Here is a 25706-nt window from a genome sequence, read left to right as displayed (position 1 = left end):
TAAAGGACCATGAAGAAAGGGGAGGCGGGTGTGGGAGGAGGGGGAGAAAACGAAACAAAAACAAAGACCATGTGAGACCAAGTATTTACTCTCTGGTCCATAACATAATATTTGTCAACGCTGGATTTAAAGAAAACCATTGTGTTTATCTGTTGATTTCTTGTTTTTCAGCAGTAACAAGGGTCTTCCACGTCCTTCCACATCTCAGCCAGAGCAGCACTCATATTTAATTTCTATTTCCTGATTCGTGGAGACTGCGCATCTTTTCATATATGTATTGGTTATTCGAATAACCTCTTTTTTTTTTTTTTTTTTGGTTTCTTAAGTCTCGCGCCTGTTTTTTCTAGGAGACAGTTTGGCTTTATAACGATTTGTAGGTGTAATTTACATATTCTGGATATCAGTCCTTTGTTAGTTACATTTGTAGCACATGTTTTCTTCCATTGTGTTGGCTTGACTTTTCATTCTTCCCATAGTGACTTTATTGAATAGAGTTTCTTAGTTTTAATGTGTTCAAATTCCTAAGCTTTCCCTGTATGGTTCAGTGCTTTTCTGTGTTTGTTTTAAGCTCATGGTCTTCATTCACAAATTCCAGGAAGCCAGAGCGAATCAGCTGGCACTGCCCAGGGGGGAGACTAGGGTGGATGGGCCCGACCAGTGTGGCTCAGTGGTTGAGCGTCGACCTATGAACCAGGAGGTCACGGTTCCATTCCCCGTCAGGGCACAGGCCCAGGCTGCAGGCTCAACACCCTGTAGGGGGCGTGCAGGAGGCAGCTGATCCATGATTCTCTCTCATCACTGATGTTTCTCTCTCTCCCTCTCCCTTCCTCTCTGAAATTAGTAAAATTATTTTTTTAAAGAAGAAGGTGGGTGGTATACATTGGGTTTTAGGCTATCCTCGAAAGTAGCTTTTATAAACAGTAAGTCTATTTGTGGCTTGGGTTCTTTTTAAAATTAACACTGAATTTATTGAAATAAAAATTAAAAGCTCATATCCTTAAGTTTTTATTAAGTTCTAATTAAAACCTTAATCTCCTATCTATAAATCTAAGAGGATCTTTAAAACCTAGTTAACTAAATCCCCTAAGTAGTTTAGGTTGAATATATATTAACATAACAAATTTTCTTTTTAAGCATATATCTATAATTCCATTTTTAAGCACTGCATTTGTTTCTAACAAGCAAAGCCTTCCTATGAACATGGTGAATATTATAAACCTAATAAAATAAACATATACAATATTGAATTTTCGTCTTTATAATCACCATTAAATCTCTCACTGAAGTACTATACTCCATTAAAATTGGAATCATAACTAATCTGTCACATATACCAAATTTGTATGCACTAATTAGTCTTAAAATGTTCCAAGAAAATATCATTGGCTTTGTATTTTATTTTTTTCTTTAAGTACTGTAATTATAAACATGCCTTGGTTTTTAAAATTACCTTCTAAGGTGGTAGTTTTTACCAGGGATGATGCTGCCCTCTAGGGGACATTTGTGGAATTTGATGGCATGTTTTTAGTCGTCATAGTGATGGAGGGACGCTCTAGTATTAGGCACATGGGGGTCAGGATGCCTGACATCCCGAAATGAGCAAGACAGTCCTCACAGCTAGAAGTTGTCCTGTACAAACTTCACAGGTCCCTTCATGTCAACAAAAAATTCACAGTCCCCGCGCCTAGGATTTCACCACGTTTTCCACGTAAGTAATTTTTGCGTGGTTTTGATACAGAATGAATTTTCCAGGAATTGCAATTATCTTGCAAATCAGAGAGACACTGAACTTTGCTGTGTCCTGAACTTTACCAAGATCTATTGACAATTTCAGAAAATGGTGTTTGGAGTAGCAATGTCACTCATGGTACCTGAATCAGTCTGTATGTGCAGCAGTCACATCCACGGTGCTTAGATATAGTTATGTAGATAGGGATTATAGATATATTTCTTAATCCCTTGTTTCAAAGGATCAAATATAACAACTTCATAATTTTCAATTATATATTGTATTATCTTAAATCTAAACTTAAATAAAGCAACTGATTTATTATATCTTCTGCTATAATAGTGCTTGAGCATATAAATATTGAAATAAATAACTTTTATTTCTCTTTCATATTACAGTTTTGGCAGTATATTGTGTGTAACTAGATGATGTTATGTATGAAGTCCATTTCAGGATAGAAGAGATTATTACAAAGTATTTTTAAATCTCAAACAATCTATATGCAGCCCTGGATTGACAGTTATGACACTGCTATTCTGTACCCTGGGATGAACAACCGAGCGAGTGGCTGACAGGTAGAGGCCCGGCAGCAGCAACAACCCAGTAAGGATGGACACACCTAGCAGGCAGATGTTATTTCAAATGCCATGCTCTCCGGAAGGGGGCCCGCGCCAGTTCTAGGACTGAAATAGACAAAATAAGCCTGCAGCATCATTAGTGCCAGACTGTAAGGAAGTGTTACACACACACTCACACTCATTCACACTCACACTCACACACCTACACACATACACACTCACACACCTACACACATATATCTACACACACACTCTCTCTCACACACACACACATACACTCACACTCACACACCTACACACATATATCTACACACACACACTCTCACTCACACTCACACTCACACACCTACACACATACACACTCACACACCTACACACATATATCTACACACACTCTCACACACACACTCACACTCACACTCACTCACACACACCTACACACATACACACTCACACACCTACACACATATATCTACACACACACTCACACACACACACACACACACACACACTCCATGATGGGGTGCGTGTCAAAGGGACACAGGAAGCAACTAAAAGACCGGCAATAGCCAAAGCAGGAAAAACTTGAGCAGCAAAATAAAGTACTGTTGGATTCTAGACCAAAGTGTAAAATGAGTATCGATGAGTCCATACTGATGCAAACAATGACTCCGTCAATAAGAGGCGAGGAGAGAGCCATCTCCCACGCAGATCCCCAACCGCGGACGGAGGTCCTGCCGCTCCGCTCTCTGATGTGGGCTGTCCCGGCCCTCCTCCCACAGGACGGGGCACCCGCAGACAGTGACAGAGATGGGGGAGCGAGGTGCCCTGGAAGGAAATGCGCCCAAATGAAGCCAAGTGCAGTGAGATGTTGCGGGGTTGTTTGGGTTTTCTGGGTTTTGTCTTTGGTTGAGGGGTCGGTGGGGGCCGATACAACTTGGAGCCACGCCCCTGGCTGCGGCTTTAGGCTCTTTTCTCCGGGGCAGAGCCGCAGAGCAGGAGGGAAACCCACCCCGGACCGCAGCGGGCGGGGGAGCGGCGGGCGCCGGCGGCGGGAGGGGGGGGGGCGGGAAGAGCGGGGCGGCGGGTGCGGGCGGGGTGCGGGCGGACGCGGGCGGGGTGCGGGCGGACGCGGGCGGGGTGCGGGCTGCGGGCTGACGCAGAGTCGCCGTGGGCTCCCGGGAAGCCAGGCCCACGGAGCAGCCGCCCTGCGCTGAGCCGCACCATGATCAGTGAGTCTCGCCTTCCCGCGGGGCGGCGGCCTGGGCGGGGGGTGGCCTCCCCGACGCCCACCGCTCCCTCCAACAGCTAACTGCCCCCCCCCTTGTGCCCCTAGAGAAAGCGGCTGCGGCTGTGGTCGGAGGAGGTGAGTTACTGGTCCCCTCCATCGCCAGCCCCCCGCGGCCTCATCCTGTGGGGGGCTTACCCACCGGCCTGCGGGCTTCGAGCCGGCGGCCCCTCCACCCCCTGCTGCCTGCGCCCCCTCCACGCCCTGCTGCCTGCGCCCCCTCCACGCCCTGCTGCCTGCGCCCCCTCCACCCCCTGCTGCCTGCGCCCCCTCCACGCCCTGCTGCCTGCGCCCCCTCCACGCCCTGCTGCCTGCGCCCCCCTCCACCCCCTGCTGCCTGCGCCCCCCTCCCGCGGGAGGTCACCCGGTCCCCACTAGCTTCCCCTCTAGGGCTTCCTCGTGATGAGCCTGCGGGAGGGGGTGCCATGGCTCATTTCACCCCACCCCCCACCCCCCCACCCCCGCCTTTGCACACACGAACCCGAGGCCCAGCGAGGCTGGTGAGGTCCGCAGTGTCACTCAGCAAGTGAGAGACCCGCCGGGCTGTGCCGGGACCCCTGTGACTGCCCCACCTGCCCCGCACCCCCACCTTTTTCTTTACCTTGGCACCCCTCCAAGCTGCTGTCTCCCAGGGGCTCAGGGCAGACGGGTAGGAGGGTGCTCAGGGGGTGCGCGCCCGGCGCCCACGTGCCGACCCAGCCCCCTCCCCGCAGCGGTGGCCGTGGGCGCCGTGCCCCTGGTGCTGGGCGCCATGGGCTTCACCGGCGCCGGCATCGCCGCCTCCTCCTTGGCCGCCAAGATGATGTCCGCGGCTGCCGTCGCCAACGGGGGCGGGGTCTCCGCCGGCGGCCTGGTGGCCACTCTGCAGTCGGTGGGTAGGTGTCCTGAGCTGCCCGGGGCGTGTGGGGTGGGGAGGAAGGATCTGGGCCAGGGCGGGACTCAGCCTGGAGCCTCGGCCTGAGGGAGGGCCTGTCCTCTCCCAGCTCCCTGGTCCTTTGTCTGCCCCTGTCTGTCCTCTTTCTGGCTCCCCAGTGAGGTTGGGGGGGGGGGGGGAGGAGAGGAAGGAGCCCAGGGCAAGTGATGTTGGGGCTCTGGGTCCAGCTCTACCCACAGCTGACCCCTGGTGGCGCAGGTGGGTCCCTCACTCTTGGGGCCTCAGGGGCCTCCTGTGTAAAGTGAGGGGGGACCTATAGGTGGGAGCCTGGGGCCAGCTCTCCTGTCCCCACTTCCCATGAGTTCCCCATCTCCCCTCTCTCTGCCACCCCAGCATCCTCTACCCAGAGCGGAGCCCTGGGGGTTGCAGGACCTACAGGAGGGACCCAGGTGGGGTCTCTGGGTTGGGATCTCCTGAGGGTCCCCCACGCTCACCCTCTCTTCTCCCCCAGGGGCAGCCGGACTCTCCACGTCGTCCAACGTCCTCCTGGCCTCCGCTGGGTCCTTTCTGGGCGCCTTGCTGGGAGGTTCAAAAAAGGCACCCCTTTCCCCTCCAGCCCTTTCCCCTCCCCCAGCTGGACCTGGGGCTGAAGGGGCCCAGCCAGGAAAAAACGCACCCCAAGTTAACCCTCCGAACCGCCCCCTCAGCTCAGAGAAGCATCAGAAATAAAGGTCACGTGCACACGCGCCTCCCTGTCATTCCTGCAGCCTTGGTTGGGATGTTGTGAATTAGAGGCTCCTGGCCCTGGCCCCCCATTCTCCCACCTGCCTTGTCATGGGGAGGGGGAGTGGCGCAGGCAGATCAAGCACAGGATTGATTGGCAGCAGGATTTGGTTGGTCCTAGTCTTACCAGGGATGGGCTGTGTAACCCAGGGCCACTCCCCGGCCTTCCATGGGCCTCTGTGCCCCTCACTCAGTGGTGGGGTTGATAAGGCTCCAGTTGGGAGGCCGGGTGAGGGGTAGCCAGGATGCACGTGGACCCACTGACCCCAGAGCCCTTTGCCCTTCCTCCTCAGTGGGCGCTGGACACCCAGAGCTGACCGACACCCCCCCTGCCCCCCGTCCTGCTGCCTCAGGATTCCGGTGGGGGTGGGCGGAGGCGGGCAAGCAAACCACCAGACACAGCACCATGCCAGATGTTCCGCAGGCTCGGGCACTGCAGGGGGAGGAGACTGAGCCCAGTGTCGCTGGAAAATCAAACAGGAACTGACAGTCACCAGCTCCTACCCTGGTGACAAGGCCTTTGGGGTGTCCCTGGGTCTCCACTCACCCCCAAGACGAGATCTTTTCCTGCCAGTGAGGTGTCATTCTCTGGAGTTGTTTGTTTGTTTTTTAAAAGGATGAGTTGTAAACTAGATTAAAAACAGGAGTTCTGCCCTAGCTGGTTTGGCTCAGTGGATAGAGTGTCAGCCTGCAGACTGAAGGGTCCTGGGTTCTATTCCAGTCAAGAGCACATGCCCGGGTTGTGGGCTCAGTCCCCGGTGTGGGGCGTGCAGGAGGCAGCCAATCAATGATTCTCTCTCATCAGTGATGTTTCTCTCTCTCTCTCTCTTTCTCTCTCTCCCTTCCTCTCTAAAATCAATAAAAATATATTTTTAAAAATTCACTTACATAAATAATAAATAAAATAGGAGCGCTAAGACTTCCGCTCGCACCCAGTGGATGGTCTTGAGGAGGCCCCGAGGAGCACTGCTGCATTGTGTAGACGCCGCCACGGCCGTATCCACCCGGAGGGCCGCTCAGAGTGGAGAGCTGGAGAGCGGTCACGCCCAGCACCAAGAGACAGCCCGACAGCCCACACAGCCCTGGCTTTTCCTGACCCCGAGAGGGTGCGTGCAGGCCGGCCGCTGGCCCAGCTGCCACAGGACCAACTCATTCACTATGGGCCCTTTCTTGGCTGCGGGTCTTTCCCTGTCTCAGCCTCCATCCCCCGTGTGTGCTCCCTGGAGTCACCTGCAATAAAACATTTGCACTCAAATCCTTGTTCTAGGGCAAACTTTTTGACTCGAGGTCCACAATGGGTTCTTAAACTGGACCGGAGGGCCAGAACAAAAGCATGGATGGAGTGTTTGTGCGAACTAATAAATTCAAAGTAAACATCATTACATAAAAGGGTACGGTCTTTTTTTTCAATAGTTTTATTCATTTCAAACTGGCCGGAGCGGCCGTAGTTTGCCCACAGCTGTTAGGGTCTCAGCCCCACTCAGGAGCCCACAGGGCTGAGCCCGAGAGAGCCACAGCGCCCCATCCGATGGTTCCTGGAACCGGTTCAGGCTGGTCCGTCTCCTTCCCTCAGGATGAGACTCAGGCCGGGAGGGGGGGGGGGGGCCTCTAAGGCCTGTCTCATCGTGACCCACCTGGTGGACACCCCCAGACAGGCCCAGGTCTGTCAGAATCCCGGCAGAAAACACAGCTCTTCCCCCTCGCCAGGCTACCCTGGGCAATGCCACCTGCCGAAGGCCTGGGAGGAAATCACTCAAACCAGCAGATCATCCCTCGGTCTTTGCAATTTGCAATTTCAGTTGGAAAAATGTTCCTTCTCAGTTACGTTTCCTCCTGCTACTCAAGGTGCTCAAGGGCGTCTGCTGGGGCCACTCTACCCTCCCTGCGCCTCCCCTGGCTCTTCACTCATTCGAAGTTGCCCGATTCATAGGAAAACAGTTTTATCTCCCGAACACAGGAAGCAGCTGCGAGGAGCTGGTGCGTCTGCGGCCGTTTAAGGCCCCGCAGCTGGAAACAACCCACGCAGCGGGCCACCGGCCTCTGGGAAGGCGGCCGTCTCCAGCAGCAGCAGGAGCTGGGGACTTTCGGCCATTTCTTTTTTTCTTTTTTTAATTGCTTTTTAGAGAGAGAGGAAGGGAGAGGGATAGAGAGAGAGAAACATGCATGAGGCAGGAGCATCACTGATCGGCTGCTTCCTGCGCGCCCCACACTGGGGATCGAGCCTGCAACCCAGGCACGTGCCCTGACCAGGAATCGAGCCTGTGACTCTTGGTTCCTGCTCAACCGCTGGGCCATTCCCTACAGGGTCATTTCTTTTAACAACATCTATCAAATGGGCGGCATTCCCTTCTTGGAACGGGGTGTGGCTTTTCTGTGGTGAGTCATGGACAGTGTCTTACTGCAGCGAATACCTTTTTGCTGCTGTTTTGATCCTCTTGTGTCGGTGCTTCGGGAGGTGCTCTGTGGGTGTTCAGGCTGCCCCAGAAGGTGCTGTGGGGCCAGGAGGACAGGGGCAGGGGTCCTAGGAAACACGCCCTTTCCTCCCTGCCCTGGCACAGGTGCTGTGAAAGGCATGGCCCCTCCATCCACATCCCTTCTGGGCCACTGCACTCCCCTCACCTCAGGACCCATCTGTACCCAGTTTTCCACCATCACAGACCAGCACTGTAGCTCCCACCTTGGGTCCCCCTCCGAGGGGGGGTGCCCAGGGCTGGAGTGCAGGAGAGAGAAGGTCAGAGACATGAGGCTGAGAGCTTCCCAGACCTGAGGGGCTGAGACTTCGTGGATGTCTGATGACAGGCTGTGCAACCAGTGAGTGTCTCCTGCCGACTGCAGGCCCATACTGTGACCTCCCTGAGCCTTTCCACAGGCACCCCCCCACCAAGGTGTGGGAACGTGAGCAGTTCTTTTCTTGGGCTAAGGTTCCCCAGAAGACTCGTCCTCCCTCTGATCTGAAAGTTACAGCCTGGCCCGCAGCATCCTGGGGCCTATGGATGAAGATGACTGAGGGTCTCTTTACTTGGATGGAAACTCATTTTTAGTAAAAAGCTCCTGGTACCTCCTGGCACAGGGACCCACCTTGCCAACTATAAAGCTCCGGTCGTCTGCTAATGGGGTGCGTGGGGAACTGCCTGCTTCCTACAGAGACTTCCAACCAGCCCTCTCGCTGCCAATCCACCTTGATGCCAACCTCCAGAAGGACGTTCCGGGCAGTGGCTGAGCCTTTGGGGGTCCTACAGGGCGCAGTCGCCTCATTCTCCCCTTCTCCACTGACAGCTTCAGGTGCAGTGTTCTTGGGACGGCCAAGTAGAACCCGTGTCCATGGGGTTCCTGGCTCCTAAAATTGTGTTTCTGTCATTTCTCTCCCCTTCTCCGGGGCCATGTGTGTTTAAGCCTTGTTTTAGTCCTTCACGGTTGTTTCTGTGGTGTGTTGAGAAGGAACAGGTCAATCCTCTTTGTTGGATTGATTTTTCTGTTGCTTGCAATCAAGAGGTTCCCGCTCATGTGCTTTAGAATGGATGTTTGCTGGCCAAGAGGCTCTCTTGGCTGAAACAAGAGAAGTTTATTTCCCTGTTACTTGGTCATATAAAAATCTCAGCCAGGCCCTGGCCTGTTTGGCTCAATGGATAGAGCATTCCTCCAACCTCAGGGTCCCAGGTTTGATTCTGGTCAACAGCATGTACTGTGTTTGCAGGCTCCTCCCTGGCCCAGGCCCTGGTCAGGGTGTGTGCAGGAGGCAAACAATCAAATGTGTTTCTCTCATATTGATGTTTCTCTCTGTCTTTCCCTCTCTCTTCCACTCTCTCTAAAAAAAATCAATGGAAAAATATCCTTGGGTGAGGAATAAAAAACAAAAAAAATCTTGGCCAGGATTGCCCCAGGAGGCCCAGGCTCCTGCAGTCTTGCTGCTCTACCTTCCTTAAGGTGCTGCTTTCATCTGCAGGGTGGAAGATGGTTTATTCTCCTGCCTGCAGCAGAGCCCCTGGGAAGTAGCCAAGGGTCAAAGATGGGCCCTTCACTCCCCTTAGAGCTGCAGACGTGGTCTCTGCTCACCTCTCACTGACCAGAACCCAGTCCCATGAGCACGCCTAGCTGCAAAGAGGGGCTGCAGTGCAGTACTTCACTGGAGATGATGCACCTGGCCGAAAGCCCGGACATCGGGGGACTCCTAGCAGCCCCTGCCACACAGGGGAAGACCCGGGCCTCAGCAGGAAGCCATCCCAGATTGCGACAATGAGAACTGGCCTCTGCCTCTCTGCTCTCCTCGGCAGCACGCCAAGCCACCGTGCACAGAACTTGGTTAGTGGAGAAGGTGCCTGGCTTCCCTGACACTGCAGACTCCTGAGGGGAGGCAGGGATCCCGGAATTCTGCAGGGACAGGACCCAGAGTCCCTGAGTCCCAGGGGTCAACTGAAGCCAGGAATTTCAGGAATGCTGGGGCTGCCAGAGTATGTTCAGCCAGCTCCCAAGTGAACAACCCTCAGCCTGATGAAAAGAGCTGGGGGAGAGGTCACAGCTGTTTTCTCTCCCCGTATAACAAATTCTTGCAGATTTAGCAGCTTAAGCTAACATTGCCTTGGAGCTGTAGGTCCGACGTGCAAGTGGGCTTGACTGAGTGCTCTGTTTAGAGTCAAAGTCAAGGTTTCAGCCAGACTGTGCTCTTGTTATGGAAACTATGATAAGAATCTTCAACTCTCCCTCTTCCTTAACTCTGACTTCCTCTTCTGTGATGAGCAGACAACGCTGTCTGCTTTTTCAAAAAATATATTTTTATTTTTTAATCCTCACCCGAGGATATTTTTCCACTGATTTTTAGAGAGAGGGGAAAAGAGAGGGAAAGACAGAGAGAAATATCGATGTGAGAGAAACACATTGATTGGTTGCTTCCTGCATGTACATGCCCCGACCAGGACCTGGGCCAGGGAGGAGCCTGCAACCGAGGTCCATGCCCTTGACCAGAATTGAACCCGGCACCCTAAGGTCCACAGGCCAATGATCTACCACTGAGCCAAACCGGTTAGGGCAAAAAAAATATTTTTATTGGTTTCAGAGAGAAAAAAGGAGAGGAAGAGAGAGAGAAACATCGGTGATGAGAAAGAATCATTGATTGGCTGCCTCCTGCTTACCCTATACCAGGGATCAAGCCTGCAACCTGGGCATGTGCCCTGACCAGGAATCAAACCGTGACCTCCTGGTTCATAGGTCAACACTCAACCACTGAACCACACTGGCTGGGCCACTCTCTGCTTTTAAAGGGTCATGTGATTACATTAGACCCACTTGTGAAATCTCCCTTCCGCCATGTAACTTTACATGATACAGGAGTGAATTTTCATCCTATGTACAGGGCCCACCCCACACCCAGAGGTGGGGGAGTATACAGGGGTAAGGGTTACCAGTTGCCCTGCTCAGAATTCTGCCTACTATGCAGGCCAGACCTGAGGCCGGAGGCAGAGAACCAGGTCAGAGCGAGACCCAGAGGTGGGGCTGAAAACTCAAAGTCAGAATAGAAACAGGTCTGGTCTTTATGAGTCAGGGGCTGGGGTTGGGGGTGGGGGGGGTGGGAGGGGTGGGGCGGGTGTTCAGGACACAGAGCCCAGAAGGATGGGAGCTGGGGCTGGGGGTGGGGGTGGGGGCTGCAGCCCTGTGTGCTGGGTCTCAGCAGGGAGGGGGGCCCGTCCATCCTCCTGGTCCAGGTCAGACCCAGTGCTCTTCTCGTGGGGAACTTGGACTTCTAGTGAAGGCAGGGCTCTCGCCTTCAGCTCCAAGGAAGGCCTTCGGAAGCTCTAATGATCACCCTGAACGTGGAGGCATTATTTTGAGAATGTGTGCGTTTTGGGGGAAGTGGTTCACAGCTTTTATCAGACTCTCCAAGGCATCAAAGAAAGGAGAGAAAGAAAAAGAAGCAAGTAGTGAATTAATCAATACCCCAAGGCGGCGGGCAGGGTAGGGGGGTGGGGGGGAGGGGGACGGGCGGCTAGCCAGTGTACTCACTGGCTAGAGCTGTGGCCTGCACACTGAAGGGTTGAGGGTTTGATTCCTGGTCAAGGGCACGTACCTGGGTTGCAGGTTCCGCTCCCCACCCCCAGTGGGGGCATCAATCTTCCTTTCTTCCCCCCCTCTCCCACCCCCTGTAAAAACAATGGAAAAGTATCCTCTGGTGAGGATTTAAAAAAAAAAAAATACCCCAAGGGCTTTATTTTTATGGCTGCATAGCAACCAGGCATCACGATCCAAATAGGAGCCACGTGAGGACACAGCTGAGTTCTTTAACTTTCTGACATGTCCACTGGACTCGCAGGTTTAGTTGTTGTTGGAAACAGATCCCGTTAGGCTGCCGGAGGGCCCAGGGTGGAGTGTGCAGGGTGTGAGGTCAGCAACTGGGTCACCGTCATGATGAAAACCCTCCGTGCCTCTCAAACTCTGAGGACCGAGTGCAAGCTCCCTTTCCCAGCATGCCTGCTGTGGTCTGAATGTTGTGCCCCGCCCCCTCCTCGCCCCAGATCCCAAGGTGATGGCCTTGGGAAGTGCCTATGATGGGGGTGGAGCCCTCCTGACTGGAATCGAATGCCCCTTTTCTCAGGGGAGGACACCCGAAAAGATGGCTGTCCAGGAAGCAGGCCCTCACCAGGCACCTATCTGCCGGTGCCTTGGTCTTTGACGTCCCAGCCTCCAGGCCTGGGAGACGTAAATGTCTATTATTCATCCCCCACCCAGTCTTTGTGATATTTGTTGCAGCAGCTGCATGCTCGAAGACCCCGCTGTTACCTGCCTTCCCCTGGGCACCCCTCCAGCAATGCCCCCTCAGGGGGCCGTGCCTGGTGGTCCATCCCCCCAGCGGACCAGGATCACTGCCTAGGAAAAGGAGGGGTTCCCTGGCACCCAGCAGGGGCCCTGGCCCACGGCACTTGCTCAGAGTTGGGGAAAAGGTTTGTGAATCAACGCCAGTGAACTTTCTATGCTCTGGGGGGATCCGGGCTTAACAGTAAGTTTCTCCACGACCTTGTTCTGGGAAGAGAAGCACATTTCAAGACCAAGGCCCTGAAGGAGAACCAGAGCCGATGAAGTAAATTTCCTCCTGTCCCAACTTGCCTTCTGCCCGTGGGAGGGGGGCCGGCCCGCGGGGGCAGCGACCGGGCAGAGCGGGTGCGGTGGGAGCGGAGCCAGGCCACGTGGGAGGTCGCCGTCGGACATCAGAGGCCAGGCGTGGGCGACTGTGCAAATGAGAGTCTGGCTTTCACACAAGCAGCTCCAAACAGGATGCCCTGCTGTCCCACTTCCCTGCTCTGCACACCTGAGCCAGCACCGTCCCGGCTGGGGCTTAGAGCTCCTGGAGGTCAGCTCCCCACCCGGAGAGGCCGACGCAGGCCCACAGAGAAGCCGACCGGCAGCCGGGGCCACATTCAGAGTCAAGCTGGGCAGGGGCCGCATCCAGGCTTCCCATTTAGGTTCCTTCCAGCTCACGGCACCCCAACACCATGGGGCTCGGCACCCCAACACCATGGGGCTCGGAAAGTGAAGTGAGGCTTCCCCTACCTGACTGCAGCGAGAAGGAAGGAATCCGACACGGGTGGCAACACCTCGTTTTTATTCTTTATTTCTTTCGGGGGGTGCAGGATGTGGCACACCGTCACCCCGGGTCTGGACCCACTGCATCGGGCTGGGGGGCAGGGCCCCCCCTGTTCCTCTTCTCCGCACTGGAGTGGCAGGAAGCTAAACCACCAGGGACACCAGGGCGGACCCAGTGGTGCCCAGGATGACTTTGGACGACAGGGACAGCCCGGCTGCTCCTGCGGAAGAAGCAGGGCTGAGCAGAGAGGGCCCAGGGACAGCTCCGAGGGGCCAGAGATGCCGGAGCGGGCCTCTCAGGGGGGCCTGAGGCCCACACCCCCAGCCAGCACCCTCCTGGGTTTCCCACCTCCCAGGACCTCTGCTCTGGGCGGGCTGCTGCAGGCAGCTCCCCAGGGGGGTGCACTCCAGGGTCACCATGAGAGCTGGGAGGGGCTGGGCCCCACGTGGGGTGAAGACGCTCCAAGTTACTCAGCAAACCCTTTGGGCAGAGCCCACGGAGCCCAACAGCCCAGGCCAGGGCTCCTTCCCCCCTCCAGCGAGAGGACCCGGAAGGTGACACAGGCACAGAGACCGAGGCTCACTGGGCTAGGACTGGGCTGGACCCTCTGAGGCCCTCGTCCTTCTCGCCCCACCGGGGACCCTTACCCACAGACTGCAGAGTAGCCACCAGGCTGCCAGCGGCAACACCGCCCCCGTTGGCGATGGCGGACACCGACATCATCTTGGCTGCCAGGGAGGAGGCGGTGATTCCTGCCCCAGTGAAGCCCACGGCGCCCAAAACCACGGGCACGGCGCCCACAGTCACGGCTGTCCAGGGAGAGGAGCTGGGTCAAGGCCACACTCAGGGAAATGGACCCCCCCACACACACAAGCTTGGGGGGTCTCAAGGGGGTGGGGGAAGGGGTGAACTCTGAACTTGGGAAAGACTGGGCCTGGCCAGCAGCCACAGGACAGGTGGGGAGAGCAGGTGGGGTCGCTGGGAACGGGGCTGGGCCCGGCTTAGGTCTGCAGCAGAACCGCCCGTGGGAGAGCCCTGTTCTTGGGTCTCAGGGTCCCCATTAGTGTGCTGCAGGCCTGGGGCGCGGCCTCCAGCTCCTGTCTTGGCTGAGGAGGTGTCCAGGATGGTCAGCCCCGCACCCAGGGCCCCCCATGAGCCAGCAGCTCCAGGGCGGCGTCCCCAGGAGCAGTCAAAAGCCTGGGACCTCGGGGCACACACGGTTCAGCCTCGGTAACCCTCCCACAGCTGCAGGGGCAGCATGGGCCCCGTGATAGGGAAGAAGTGGGAGCTCAGAGGCGTGCATTCTCAGAGACCTCCAAGTCGCACCCGGGCTGCTCTGCCCTGAGGGCACAGGCCCCATGGGGCTGCCTCCGCCCCAGCCTCCAGGCTCTCTTGCTCCAGATCCCTGTTTCTTGTTCCTGGACCCTGGCTTCCTGCTCCTCTCTCCGTCCTTCCATCTCCTTCCCTGGCATAGGGGAGGCCGGGCCAACCTGAGCACGCACAAGGCTGGGCGCTCCCAAGTCCCAGAATCTGGGGACGGGGACTTGAGTCCTTTCCCTAAAGAAACTTACCTCCTCCGGCCACAGCCACGGCAACCTTGACTGGAAACCAAAAGGACATTCTGTGAGAAGGTCCACCCTGGCCTCCCTTCCATCCCGGAGCCCAGGGCCACCGACCACCGACAGGGAGGGGCTGCCCCAGGTGGGGACACAGGAAGGAATGACCCTGCCTGACACCCCCACACCCCTCCCCCCCCCCCCCGTCTTCACTCTGAGAAGTGGGGTTTCGGAGAGGGGCAGCTTCACAGCCCTGAGCTGGGCGAGGGTTGCGATCCTCTAGAACAGTGGTTCTCAACCTGGGCTGCACATTAGAATCACCTGGGAATCTTTTTAAAACCCTGATTTCTGGGCCTCATCCTCCGGAAATTCTGTTTCTTTGTTATGGGGTGGGGCCAGAGCATTAGCCATAAAGAAACAGAATTTCCGGAGGACGAGGCCCAGAAATCAGGGTTTTAAAAGATTCCCAGGTGATTCTAATGTGCAGCCAAGGTTGAGAACCACTGCTCTAGAAGGCCCAGGCGGAAGGGTGCTGCTTGCAACCTGCCTTGAGGCGCCCGCCCCCCCTCTCCCCCAGTGGTCGCCCAGGGGGAGGGTGCTGGGCCCCTGCATTTCCTTTCTACTGGAGCTCCCAGGCTTGGCCCTTCCTGTGCGGGCTCCTGACAACGGCCAAGTGACTTAGGGCACGGTAGTTTGGGCAGGATGTTAGTTCATCTAAATCGGGGTTGATGTTTGCTTAGTGGAGAAGTATACCGGCTCCTCAGCCGGCAGTCAGTCCTGGCGGAGAGAGAATGGCTGACATCAGGCAGCACTGGGGAACGCTTGGATGAGTGAATGCTCTGGGTTCTTCGGGGCCTGACTTGCCCTCTCCTCCAGGCAGCCACCCAGACCCTCCCAACCAGAACTCGTCCTTGCTCCCCTGTGGCTAGAGCTACTTAGCACTAGATCATATTATTACTTTTACAATGTACTAGTATATATATTTTTTGGCCTTAGTTGGTTTGGTTCAGTGGTTAGAGCATCGGCCTGCAGACTGAAGGGTCCTGGGTTCGATTCCAGTTAAGGGTACATACCCAGACTGTGGGCTTGATCCCCAATAGGGTGCGTGCAGGAGGCAGCTGATGGATGATATTTCTCTCTCATCGATGTTTCTATCTCTCTCTCCCTCTCCTTTCCTCTCTCTGAAATGAATAAACATATTTTAAAAAACACACAAAAAAACTAAGAGCCCAGTTAGAAAGGATTTGCTGCTTCACATTATTGCTCAGCAGGGGGGTGAGGCCCAGCCGTGGCCACCCCTGGCCTCTGATATCCGACAGCGACCTCCCACCTGGCCTGGCTCCGCTCCCACCGCACCGGCTCTGCCGGCCCCCCTCCCACGGGCAGAAGGCAAGTTGGGACAGGAGGAAATTTACTTTATCGGACCCTGGTTCTCCTTCAGGGCCTTGGCCTTGAAATGTGCTTCTCTTCCCAGAACAAGGTCACGGAGAAACTTACTGCCCCACTTACCACTTCTGCATCCTCCCCGATATCAGAAGGCCCAGGGGGAAGGGTGCTGCTTGCAACCTGCCTTGAGGCGCCCTCCCCCCGCCCGCACCCCCACCATGGTCACCTGCATTTCCTTTCTACTTAAGCTCCCCAGGGCCTGGCCCTTTCCTGCGTGGGCTCCTGCACAATGGCTTATTTCCTTTTTTCTTTAAAAAAAAATTTTTTAATTGATGAGAGAGAGAGAGAGAGAGAGAGAGAGAGAGAGAGAGAGAGAGAAAATCATCAGTTCGTTCTTCTACTTATAGATGGATGCATTCATTGGTTGATTCTTACATGTGCCCTGACTGGGGATCGAACCCACAACCGTGGCACTCTCACCATCTGAGCTACCGGCCAGGGCCACGAAGGTTTCCTCATTTGTAAATAAAGGACAATATTATCAATTTATCTTTGTCGGGGGTAGTTATGAGAATTCAACCACTTGATCAACCGCGGATGCTAAGCCTGGCCACTGGGCTCGTGTTTGGGAAAACCCAGCTATCCTTCTTTTTCATCATCAGCTGAGGAGTCCTCCTTGTTCCTCACCAACAGGAGGACCGGGGAAGGGCGCCAGGGAGGGTGTCTGCTGGCCAAGCCAGTTACCTCCGAGGGGGCTAGCGGTCACGGCTGCCACGGGGGATGCCAGCAGGGAGGAGGCTTGCAGCGCCCCCAGCATGGACCCCAGGGAGGATGCGGCGGAGCCCAGGGCGGCTTTGGATGACACGGTGAGCCCTGAGGAAGAAGACGGGGTGAGTGCACAGGGGCCAGCGTCAGGCCGGGGCCAGGGGCCCCGTGGCCGCCTTCCCCCCATGTCACGCCAGGTCTTTGGGCGGGTGGGGGGTGGAGAGAAAGGTCAGTGTGGGTGAGCGCACATCCGCCCCCCGGGCCGCAGGTGGAAGCGAGGTCGGAGGCTCGCCTCGCGATACTGACAGATCTCAGAAACATCGTTTTTCATGCAAAAAAAAAACCCCCAAAAAAACAAAAAAAAACACCGAGGGAGATAGCCATTATTCAATAAGTAAAGGAGAACACATGCAAACAGAAAATACACATTCTGCAAAAACATACCTTGAAAAACAGACACACATGGAACATATTAGAAAGGCTGACCTTGGGGTAGGGGGTGGGGGGAACAAAGGAGAAGATAAACAGCAAAATAAGAAATAATCCCAAGAGGGGCTCACACGAACTAACAAAAAAAATAGGCCCGAACCGAAGAGTTCTGCTAACACCGGCGCCCTGGATCTGAGACCCCACATGGCGAACTGCTACGCAAGGCGGGATGCAGAGATAAGAAAACTAAAGGAGGTGACGCCCTGGCCGGTGTGGTTCAGTGGATAGAGCATCGGCCCCGGACTGAAGGGTCCCGGGTTCGATTCTGGTCAAGGGCAGGCTCCTCACCCACCCAGACCCTGGTCAGGGCTCGTGCAGGGGCAAGCAATCGGTGTGTTTCTCTCACATCAATATTTCTCTCTGTCTTTCCCTCTCCCACTCTCTAAAAATCAATGGAAAAATATCCTCAGGTAAGGATTAAAAAATAATAAAAATAAAAATAAAATTTAATTTAAAAACAACGTAACTAAAGGAGGTGAGTTCTGGGGGTGAACCCGAGGGAAATGAGAGCCAGGGAGCGGGGCCCAGGCAGGGTCCCCTCGGTCTGGGCCCAGTGGGGAGGGCACCCAGACCCCGAGCCTGCCCCTTCACCGGCCAGGACACACCCCCAGCGGGAAGCCCCGCAGGTAACGCCCCTCTGACCCTCCCCGTGGGGCCCTGAGCAGGAAGGACGCTCGCGGGCCCTCCTCCCCAGCTGCCTCCTGCCGCTCCGGCCCTCCCAGGAGCTCACCCATGGATGACAGCCCAGCCAGGACACTGCTGGAGGCCGCCCCGGCTTTGGCCAGGCTCGCTGCGGACAGGATCTTGGCGACGACGGAAGAGGCCAAGATGCCTGCCATGGCGCACAGAGCAATAAGCACTCAGGGGAGCCAAACCTGCAAGAAGCTGCGTCAGGGACAGGGACACTGGAACTGGGGTTTCCCCCCCCCCTCCCCCCGCCTCTACAGGGGCTGGGGGAGGGGTAGTTGAGAGGTTTCTCTGAGCTTGGGGGGCAGCAGGCCTGGAAAGGGTCCAGGGCTGGGAATTGGGGGGATGGAAGTGGAGGGTGAAGTGGACGGGGTAGATTTTATTTCCCCAGGCGGGCGGCTTCCTTCCGCCTGACAGCACATTGACTCCTTAGATATTTCTAGAACTCCCTTCAGTCTCCACGGGGCCACTTAAAGGCGCCATGAGAAATGAGAAAATCAGCCCGGCTGGCTGACCGAGGGTCGACCTAGGAACCAGCAGATCACAGTTTGGTTCCCAGTCAGGGCACATGACCGGGTTTGGGGCTCGATCCCCAGTGTGTGGCGTGCAGGAGGCAGCCCACCCATGATTCTCTTTTATCACTGATGTTTCTATCTCTCTCCATCCCCCTTCCTCTCTGAAATCAGTAACAACATATTTTAAAAAAAAAACACAGAAAAAACAGAAAAAGAAAACCAGAACCAATTCCACTTTGAAATGTTACTCTGGGCTCCCGCTCTGATGCAATCCCTCCACTGGCACAATGGTAAGGAGATCGCCATCTGCCTTTTATATGTATACTAGAGGCCAGATGCACGAAATTCATGCAAGGGGCTTGGACCCCGCAGCTGCGGCCCTGGCAGCCCAGGCTCATCCGGAAGGTCGTCCAGAAGGACCTCTGGCCTAATTAGCATATTATGCTTTTATTATTATATATATATACTTTTAAAAAATATATTTTATTGATTTTTTTACAGAGAGGAAGGGAGAGGGATAGAGAGTTAGAAACATCGACCAGCTGCCTCCCGCACACCTCCTACTGGGGATGTGCCCGCAACCAAGGTACATGCCCTTGACCGGAATCAAACCTGGGACCCTTGAGTCCACAGGCTGACACTCTATCGCTGAGCCAATCCGGTTAGGGCACCATCTGCCTTTTACAAATGAGAAAACATTGTCTGGCACAGAGAGGATGAGGGATTCACCCAAGGTTACAAGGACTTTATGCGAAAGTGCCATGGAGCCCTAGCTGGTTTGGCTCAGTGGATAGAGCGTCAGCCTATGGACTAAAGGGCCCAGGTTCGATTCCAGTCCAGGGCATATGCTCCGGTTGTGGGCTCGATCCCATAGGGGATGTGCAGGAGGCAGCTGATCAATGATTCTCTCTCATCATTGATGTTCCTATCTCTCTCTCCCTCTCCCTTCCTCTCTGAAATCAATAAAAATATATTAAAAAAAGAAAAAAAGTGCCACCAACCCTGGTTCAGCTGCTCCCAAAGCTCCAGCTTGGCGTGGCTCTGATCTGCTTCCTTCTAAGCCTAACTGGCTTCTTCCCCCACTTCTCCCCGCCTGTCGCACCCCCCACCCAGGAATGGAGGAGGCGGAGTCCCCAGAGTCCTAGATCCTGGGGGGGCAGCTGGGGGCTGGAGCCCCTCCCCCCCTTTTCTCTGATGAGAAACAAGGTGTTCTGTGAGTGGACCCACAGGGTCTGCACTCCACTCCCTGAGCCCACAGGCCATCCCAGGTGGAGGGCCATGGAAGGAGCAGCCCTCTGCCCGCTGTCCATGTCTTACCTAGAGAAGAGGATCCTCTGAAATGCAGAACTGACTCTGCCGGAGGGTTTGAGTTGTGACAACATCCAGGAGGCGGAGCAGCCTCGCCCCCAGGGATGCAGAGAGCAAATGAGATAAGTTTCCTTTTACAGGAAACTGAAACTGCATTTGTTTTACAAGAAACTGAAACTGCGTCCCAGTGTTTCCCTCTCCCAGTCGGGGCGGGCCCTGCTGCAGGTGTGGGATCCGGCCGTGGGTCCGCCACTGTCCGTAACGGAGGACACTTCATCATTCAATTCGGGGATGGGATGTGCACTCTGCGTAGTAAGGATCATAAGAAATGAGATAAAAGTCATATAATAAAAGGGTAAACATTAACTTCTAATGGAGACAAGAAGATGGTTTTCAGAAAAGCATTCATCCGTGCAACGGACAGATGTTCAGTTCTTCCAAAAACCTGTACTGAAGGCCCACCACGTGGCGGTGGGTCTAGGTATGGAGTCAGAGCAGGGTCAAACTAGACCACCCATGTGTCCTCCTGGAGCTACAGCTGTCAGGGAAGAGCAAATAAGTTAAGAACTGAATATACCGAGTGCGATTTGAAGACTTCCTGAAGCAAAAGGAGGTAGAGTCCAGGTATGAGAGGAAGAGGGAGGGAGGCAGGAAGTGAGGTGAGAAGTTAAGGGGGAGCCAGGCTTGTGTGAGGCCTCGCAAGCCCCTGCCAGGACTGGATCTTGCGCGCTGAGCAACCTGGGAAGCTACGCAGGGAATGACTAGGTCAGGTTCCCTCTGCCTGCTGCGTGGAGAACAGATGGAAATGCCTGTCCTTTCCATGTCAATATTCAGCATGGGCAGTGTGACAGGAACATGTTATTTTCTTTTTTTTTTTCTTTTCACACACACGTGCGCACGCACACTCGCACACTCACACCGGAACATGTTATTTTCATTTGCTTCCCTGTTCAGGAATCCACACCCCTCCCACCAGCACACCCCCCATCAGGTACTTTCAACACCAGAGAGTGCGCTAATTCGCACACTGAAAGTGTGTGTGTGGCATCATCAGTCTCAACATCCTAACAACGCCCACCCTGGTTCTGCAGGGGGTTCACAGCAGGTGCTGAGGCTTAACTCACTTCTGGGTGGAAGGACGCCCGGCCAGCATGTGGGGTATGAGTTTTATCCAGCAATCCTACAAACTCTCAAGAGTAAATGCAACTTCTAGAGCTTCTGTCACCATCTCTTCCCAGCTCACTCTCAGATGATCACTTCGTAGTTCATCAAGAAGTTAGATGCAATCACAAAAGAATTATCTTTCCAATGTCAACTCCACCAACTGCCAGATCCTCTGTCCATAACCTCTGCCTTCCATCCAGGGCTTCGGGGAAACTACCCCAGCTCCTCGGATTTCATCCTCTCTTCCAAGTCCAAGGCTTGGATCTTGTACTGAAGCTGCTCTCTGTCCTGAATCCCCAGAAACGTTGAACTGAGCTTGGCTGTGTTCCTGGTCTGGCTCGGGTGTTTATAAAGCAGTTCCGCCCAGAAGGAGGCCTGCCTGGCGGCCTTGCAAACTCAAAGTCCTAAAGTAACCTCAAAGGATGGTCTGGAATGAAAACTTTAACTAAAAGCAGTTATGGCGGGTAGTCACGTCCTAGGCCGGTATCTTCCCTGACAAAGGTCAGTCTTTACCTGAACTGAACCTATTGTCCGGGCGTCCTCAAACTATGGCCTGCGGGCCACATGCGGCCGGCAGTGTGCATAGGAATTTGTTCATAGTTTTTTTTTAAACTATAGTCTGGCCCTCCAGCAGTTTGAGGGACAGTGAACTGGCCCCCTCTGCAGTACTGTCTTTTTGCTTCCATGATGGCATATCGTTGGAATGTCACAGAACTTTCCCTTTTTCCGGATCCATCAAAGCACAGCACCACTCTGCGAGACCACACATCCCCTCATTGTTATTGAGTTAACTGTTGACTGTTAACTATCCTGCACCCACCTAAGTAAAAGAAGTGTGTGTCTGAAACTTTATTTTTTATCCAATCCCAGAGGTCTCCCTGCTTTGCTTTCTCCCACCCGCCCCCTAATCTAGCACCAGTGGATTTCATGCAATCCACTTACATCTCCACCTTTGATTGCACTGTATAAAACGAGGTGAAAAACTGCCAGTCTCTGGATATTATCCCAATATGTTGAGATTCTGCTTCCTGGCAATTATTGACAGTTTGGCTCAAATAAACTCACAAAAAAATTCTTACAGGTTGGAATGCTTTTACGGTAACAAGGGGAAATTAGTCACTATAGAGAGCAACATCCTAATAGCTTTCTGACCCCAAGCCCTCACCAAGTGCCAGTCAATGTGCCATGACTGGTTTGGCTCAGTGGATAGAGCATCGGCCTGCGGACTGGAGGGTTCCGGGTTCGATTCGGGTCAAGGGCATGTGCCTTGGTTGTGGGCACATCCCCAGTGGGAGGTGTGCAGGAGGCAGCTGATCGATGTTTCTCTCCCATCGATGTTTCTGACTCTCTATCCCTCTCCCTTCCTCTCTGTAAAAAATCAATAAAATATATTTTAAAAAAGTGCCAGTCAATGTCTCTGCTGCCATCACAGCAAATTGTTGAAAGAGACTTGCACATCTGCTCTCCTCTTTCTTACCTTACAGCTGCTCCTAAAATACGCACCGTACAGAATAGCAAATATTCTCAGGCATCCAAAAAGCTATCTATATATATAAAAGCCTAAGTGACCCAGCTACCAAATGACCAAACAACCAGTCGATCAGTCGCTATGATGCGCACGGACCATCAGAGGGCAGATGCTCAATGCAAGAGCTGCCCCCTGGTGGTCAGTGTGCTCCCACAGCGGGAGCACTGCTCAGCGAGCTTACCAAGCAGCAGTGGCGGCAGGCACAGCGGAGCCAGGATGAGTGGGAACAGCCCAATGCCCAGCCTGGGCTTGGGCTCCTCCCCAGCTGCCTGCTACTTTGTGCACTACTACATCCCGCGGGGGATGTCAGACTGCCAGTTTTGGGCCATGGCCTGAGGGAATCAGGCCGAAACCAGCAGTCTGACATCCCCTGAGGATTCCCGGATTGCAAGAAGGCACAGGCCAGGCTGACAGACCCCACCAGTGCACGAATCCATGCAGCAGGCCTCTGGTAGATAATACAGCAAATACTTATTTGCCTACAACTCTGTCAAGAACTCAAAGGATACACATACAATGAACACAACCTGAGAATCCCTTCTAACCCCCTTCTCCATCACTCTCCCCAGAATGTATGGCTGCTTATTCCCATGCATGGTTGATACTTTCCCCATAGACAGCCTTTAGAGGCCCAGTCTTCCCTCAGAGGAAGCCCTTATGGGGTAGGGGGGTCATTCCCCAGTAGAGAGCATAAAGGAGGCAGCCAATCAGTGATTCAATCTCAACATTAAGGTTTCTCTCTCTTCCTCTCCCTTCCTACCAGAAATCCATAAAAAATACATCTTCTTAAAAAAGGAAATCTGAAAGAACAGCAGCCTCCTGATCACCACACCCTCTGTCTGAGGAACAGCAGCTGTGTGAGAAGCCTCCCCCCACCAGCCAGAGGAGCCACCACAGCGGTGAACAGCACCCACCACAGGAGCTGCTGCCAATTGAGGAGCAGCTGCTACCACAACTGCCCGAGGAGCAACCACAGCCCGAGGAGCCACTGCCACCCAGGGAGCAGCCACTGAACAACTCAACATCTAGATATGTCGGTGAGATCAAATATGGGTAGACAAAGAAACCCCCAAAGGAAAGAAAAGGAGGACTCACCAGAAAATCAGCTAAGTGAAACCGAGGCATGCAGCATAACAGAAAAAGAATTCAGATTAAGGGTCCTAGAGTGCATAAACCGGATGGAAGAAAAAATCAACAACTTATGCAAGAAGCAAAAAGAAACAGATAAAAAAATCAATAAATTATTTAAGAACCAAGAAGAAATGAAGAGTGATATAGCAGCAATAAAAAACACCATTGAAAGTTTCAACAGTAGACTAGGAGAAGCAGAGGACTGAATTAGCGAATTAGAAGACAGGGAAACAAAACACACCCAAACTGTACTGCACTTGGAGAAAAAAATTAAAAGACAGGAGGAGAGCCTAAGGGAGCTATGGGACAACATGAAACAAAACAACATACGAATAATAGAGGTGCCAGAACAACAGAAAGACGAACAAGACTTAGAAAACCTATATGAAGAAATGATATCAGAAAACTTCCCTGAGGTGGGGAAGAAAAAAGTCACACAAGCACAGAGAGACCCAAACAAGGTGAACCCGAAAAGACCAACACCAAGACACATCATAATTACCATGGCAAATGTTTAGGACAAAGAGAGAATCTTAAAGGCTGCAAGAGAGACGGAAAGTTACATACAAGGGCTCTCCCATTAGATTATCAAATGATTTCTCAACAGAAACACATCAGGCCAGAAAAGAATGGACGGAAATTTACAAAGTGATGCAAAGCAAAGGACTGAATCCAAGAATACTCTATCCAGCAAGGCTATCATTCAAAATTGAAGGGGAAATAAGACGTTTCACAGACAAAAAAAGGCTAAGGGAGTTTATCACCACCAAGCCAGCAATGCAAGAAATGCTAAAGGGACTGGTGAAAAAAGAAGAAATAAAAAGCTCAGAAAGAAAACAGCAACCCAAAAAAGAAATGGCTACAAACAAGTACCTTTCAACAATAACTTTAAACATAAACAGACTAAATGCTCCAACCAAAAGACATCGAGTGGCTGAATGGATAATAAAACATGACACAGGCATTTGCTGTCTACAAGAGACCCACCTCAGAAGAAGGGACTCACACAGACTGAAAGTGAAGGGATGGAAAAAATACCTTTCAGGCAAATGGAAAGGAAAAGAAAGCTAGGGTAGCAATGCTTATATCGGACAAAATAGACCTCAAAGTGAAGGCCATAACAAGAGATCAGGAAGGCCACTTCATAATACTAAAGGGATCAATACAACAAGAAGATATAACTCTGATAAACATATATGCACCCAATGCAGGAGCACCCAATACATAAAAAAAACTGGAAGATATCAAAGGAGAGATTGACAACAATGCAATCATAGTAGGGGACTTTAATACACCACTGACATCACTGGATAAATCCTCTAGACAAACAATCAGCAAAGAAACAGCAATCCTAAATGACTCACTAGATCAGATGGACTTAATTGACATCTTCAGAACACTTCACCCCAAAGCCACGGAATATACATTCTACTCAAGTGCTCATAAGACATATTCAAAAATAGACCACATATTGGGTCACAAACAAAGTCTCCCCAATTTCAAGAAGATTGAAATCATACCAACCATATTCTCAGACCACAATGGCATAATATTAGAAATAAACTGTAATAAAAACAACCCAAAATACTCAAACATTTGGAAGCTGAATAGCATGTTATTAAATATTGATTGGGTTACCAATGAAATCAAAGAAGAAATTGAAAACATCCTGGAAACTAATGACAATGAAAACACAACATTCCAAAACCTATGGGACACAATGAAAGCAGTCCTGCGAGGGCAGTTTATAGCTCTACAGGCCTATCTCAAAAAAACAAGGAAAAATGGTAGTAAATCATCTAACTCTACATCTCAAAGAATTAGAAAGAGAGCAACAAGAAAACCCCAGAGTGAGCAGAGGGAAGGAGATAATAATGATTAGAGCAGAAATAAATGACACAGAGACCAAAAAAACAATACAGAAAATCAATGAAACCAAGAGCTGGTTCTTTGAAAGGATAAACAAGATTGATGAACCTCTAGCCAGGCTCATCAAGAAGCAAAGAGAGAGGACCCAAATAAACAAAATCAGAAACGATAGAGGCAAAATAACAATAGACCCCACAGAAATACAAATGATTGTTAAAAAATACTATGGACAATTCTACTCCAACAAACTAGACAACCAGGAGGAAATGGACAAATTCCTAGAAAAATACAACATTCCAAAACTCAATCAGGAAGAATCCAAAAATCTCAATAGGCCAATAACTATGGAAGAAATTGAAGCAGTCATCAAAAAGCTTCCAGCAAACAAAAGCCCAGGACCAGATGGCTTCACAGGGGAGTTTTACCAAACATTCAAGGAAGAACTAAAACCTATCCTCCTCAGACTACTACAAAAAATTCAAGAGG

At 52.8% G+C, this 25706-nt stretch overlaps 2 protein-coding genes across 3 annotated transcripts; one reads left to right on the top strand and one right to left on the bottom strand.

Moving 5' to 3' along the window:
• The first annotated feature begins 3282 nt into the window (after positions 1-3282).
• Positions 3283-6641, top strand: LOC308535333 (interferon alpha-inducible protein 27-like protein 2). The gene is made up of 4 exons (XM_081114183.1): positions 3283-3539; positions 3644-3673; positions 4309-4470; positions 4981-6641. The coding sequence occupies exons 1-4, from the start codon at positions 3533-3535 to the stop codon at positions 5196-5198; spliced, it is 417 nt and encodes a 138-aa protein (XP_080970309.1). The 5' UTR covers positions 3283-3532; the 3' UTR covers positions 5199-6641.
• A 6178-nt stretch (positions 6642-12819) lies between these two features.
• Positions 12820-19833, bottom strand: LOC308521133 (interferon alpha-inducible protein 27, mitochondrial-like). Of its 2 annotated transcripts, none has more exons than XM_081093973.1 (6): positions 19538-19833; positions 17749-17893; positions 16509-16637; positions 14394-14423; positions 13470-13631; positions 12820-13042 (listed from the first exon to the last, which is right to left on the bottom strand). In XM_081093973.1, exons 2-6 carry the CDS (start codon positions 17855-17857, stop codon positions 12966-12968), a joined length of 507 nt encoding a protein of 168 aa, XP_080950099.1. In that variant the 5' UTR covers positions 17858-17893; positions 19538-19833; the 3' UTR covers positions 12820-12965. The 2 variants fall into 2 exon arrangements, with proteins under 2 accessions (XP_080950099.1, XP_080950100.1); XM_081093974.1 differs by lacking the exon at positions 19538-19833 and adding an exon at positions 19222-19294.
• Positions 19834-25706: the final 5873 nt, after the last annotated feature.

This window comes from Myotis nattereri (assembly GCF_964212035.1).
Source record: "Myotis nattereri genome assembly, chromosome: 1".
In the NCBI taxonomy this organism is placed as follows: domain Eukaryota; kingdom Metazoa; phylum Chordata; class Mammalia; order Chiroptera; family Vespertilionidae; genus Myotis; species Myotis nattereri.
Note: the sequence above shows the minus strand (reverse complement) of the source record. Positions and strands in the feature narration are given on the sequence as shown.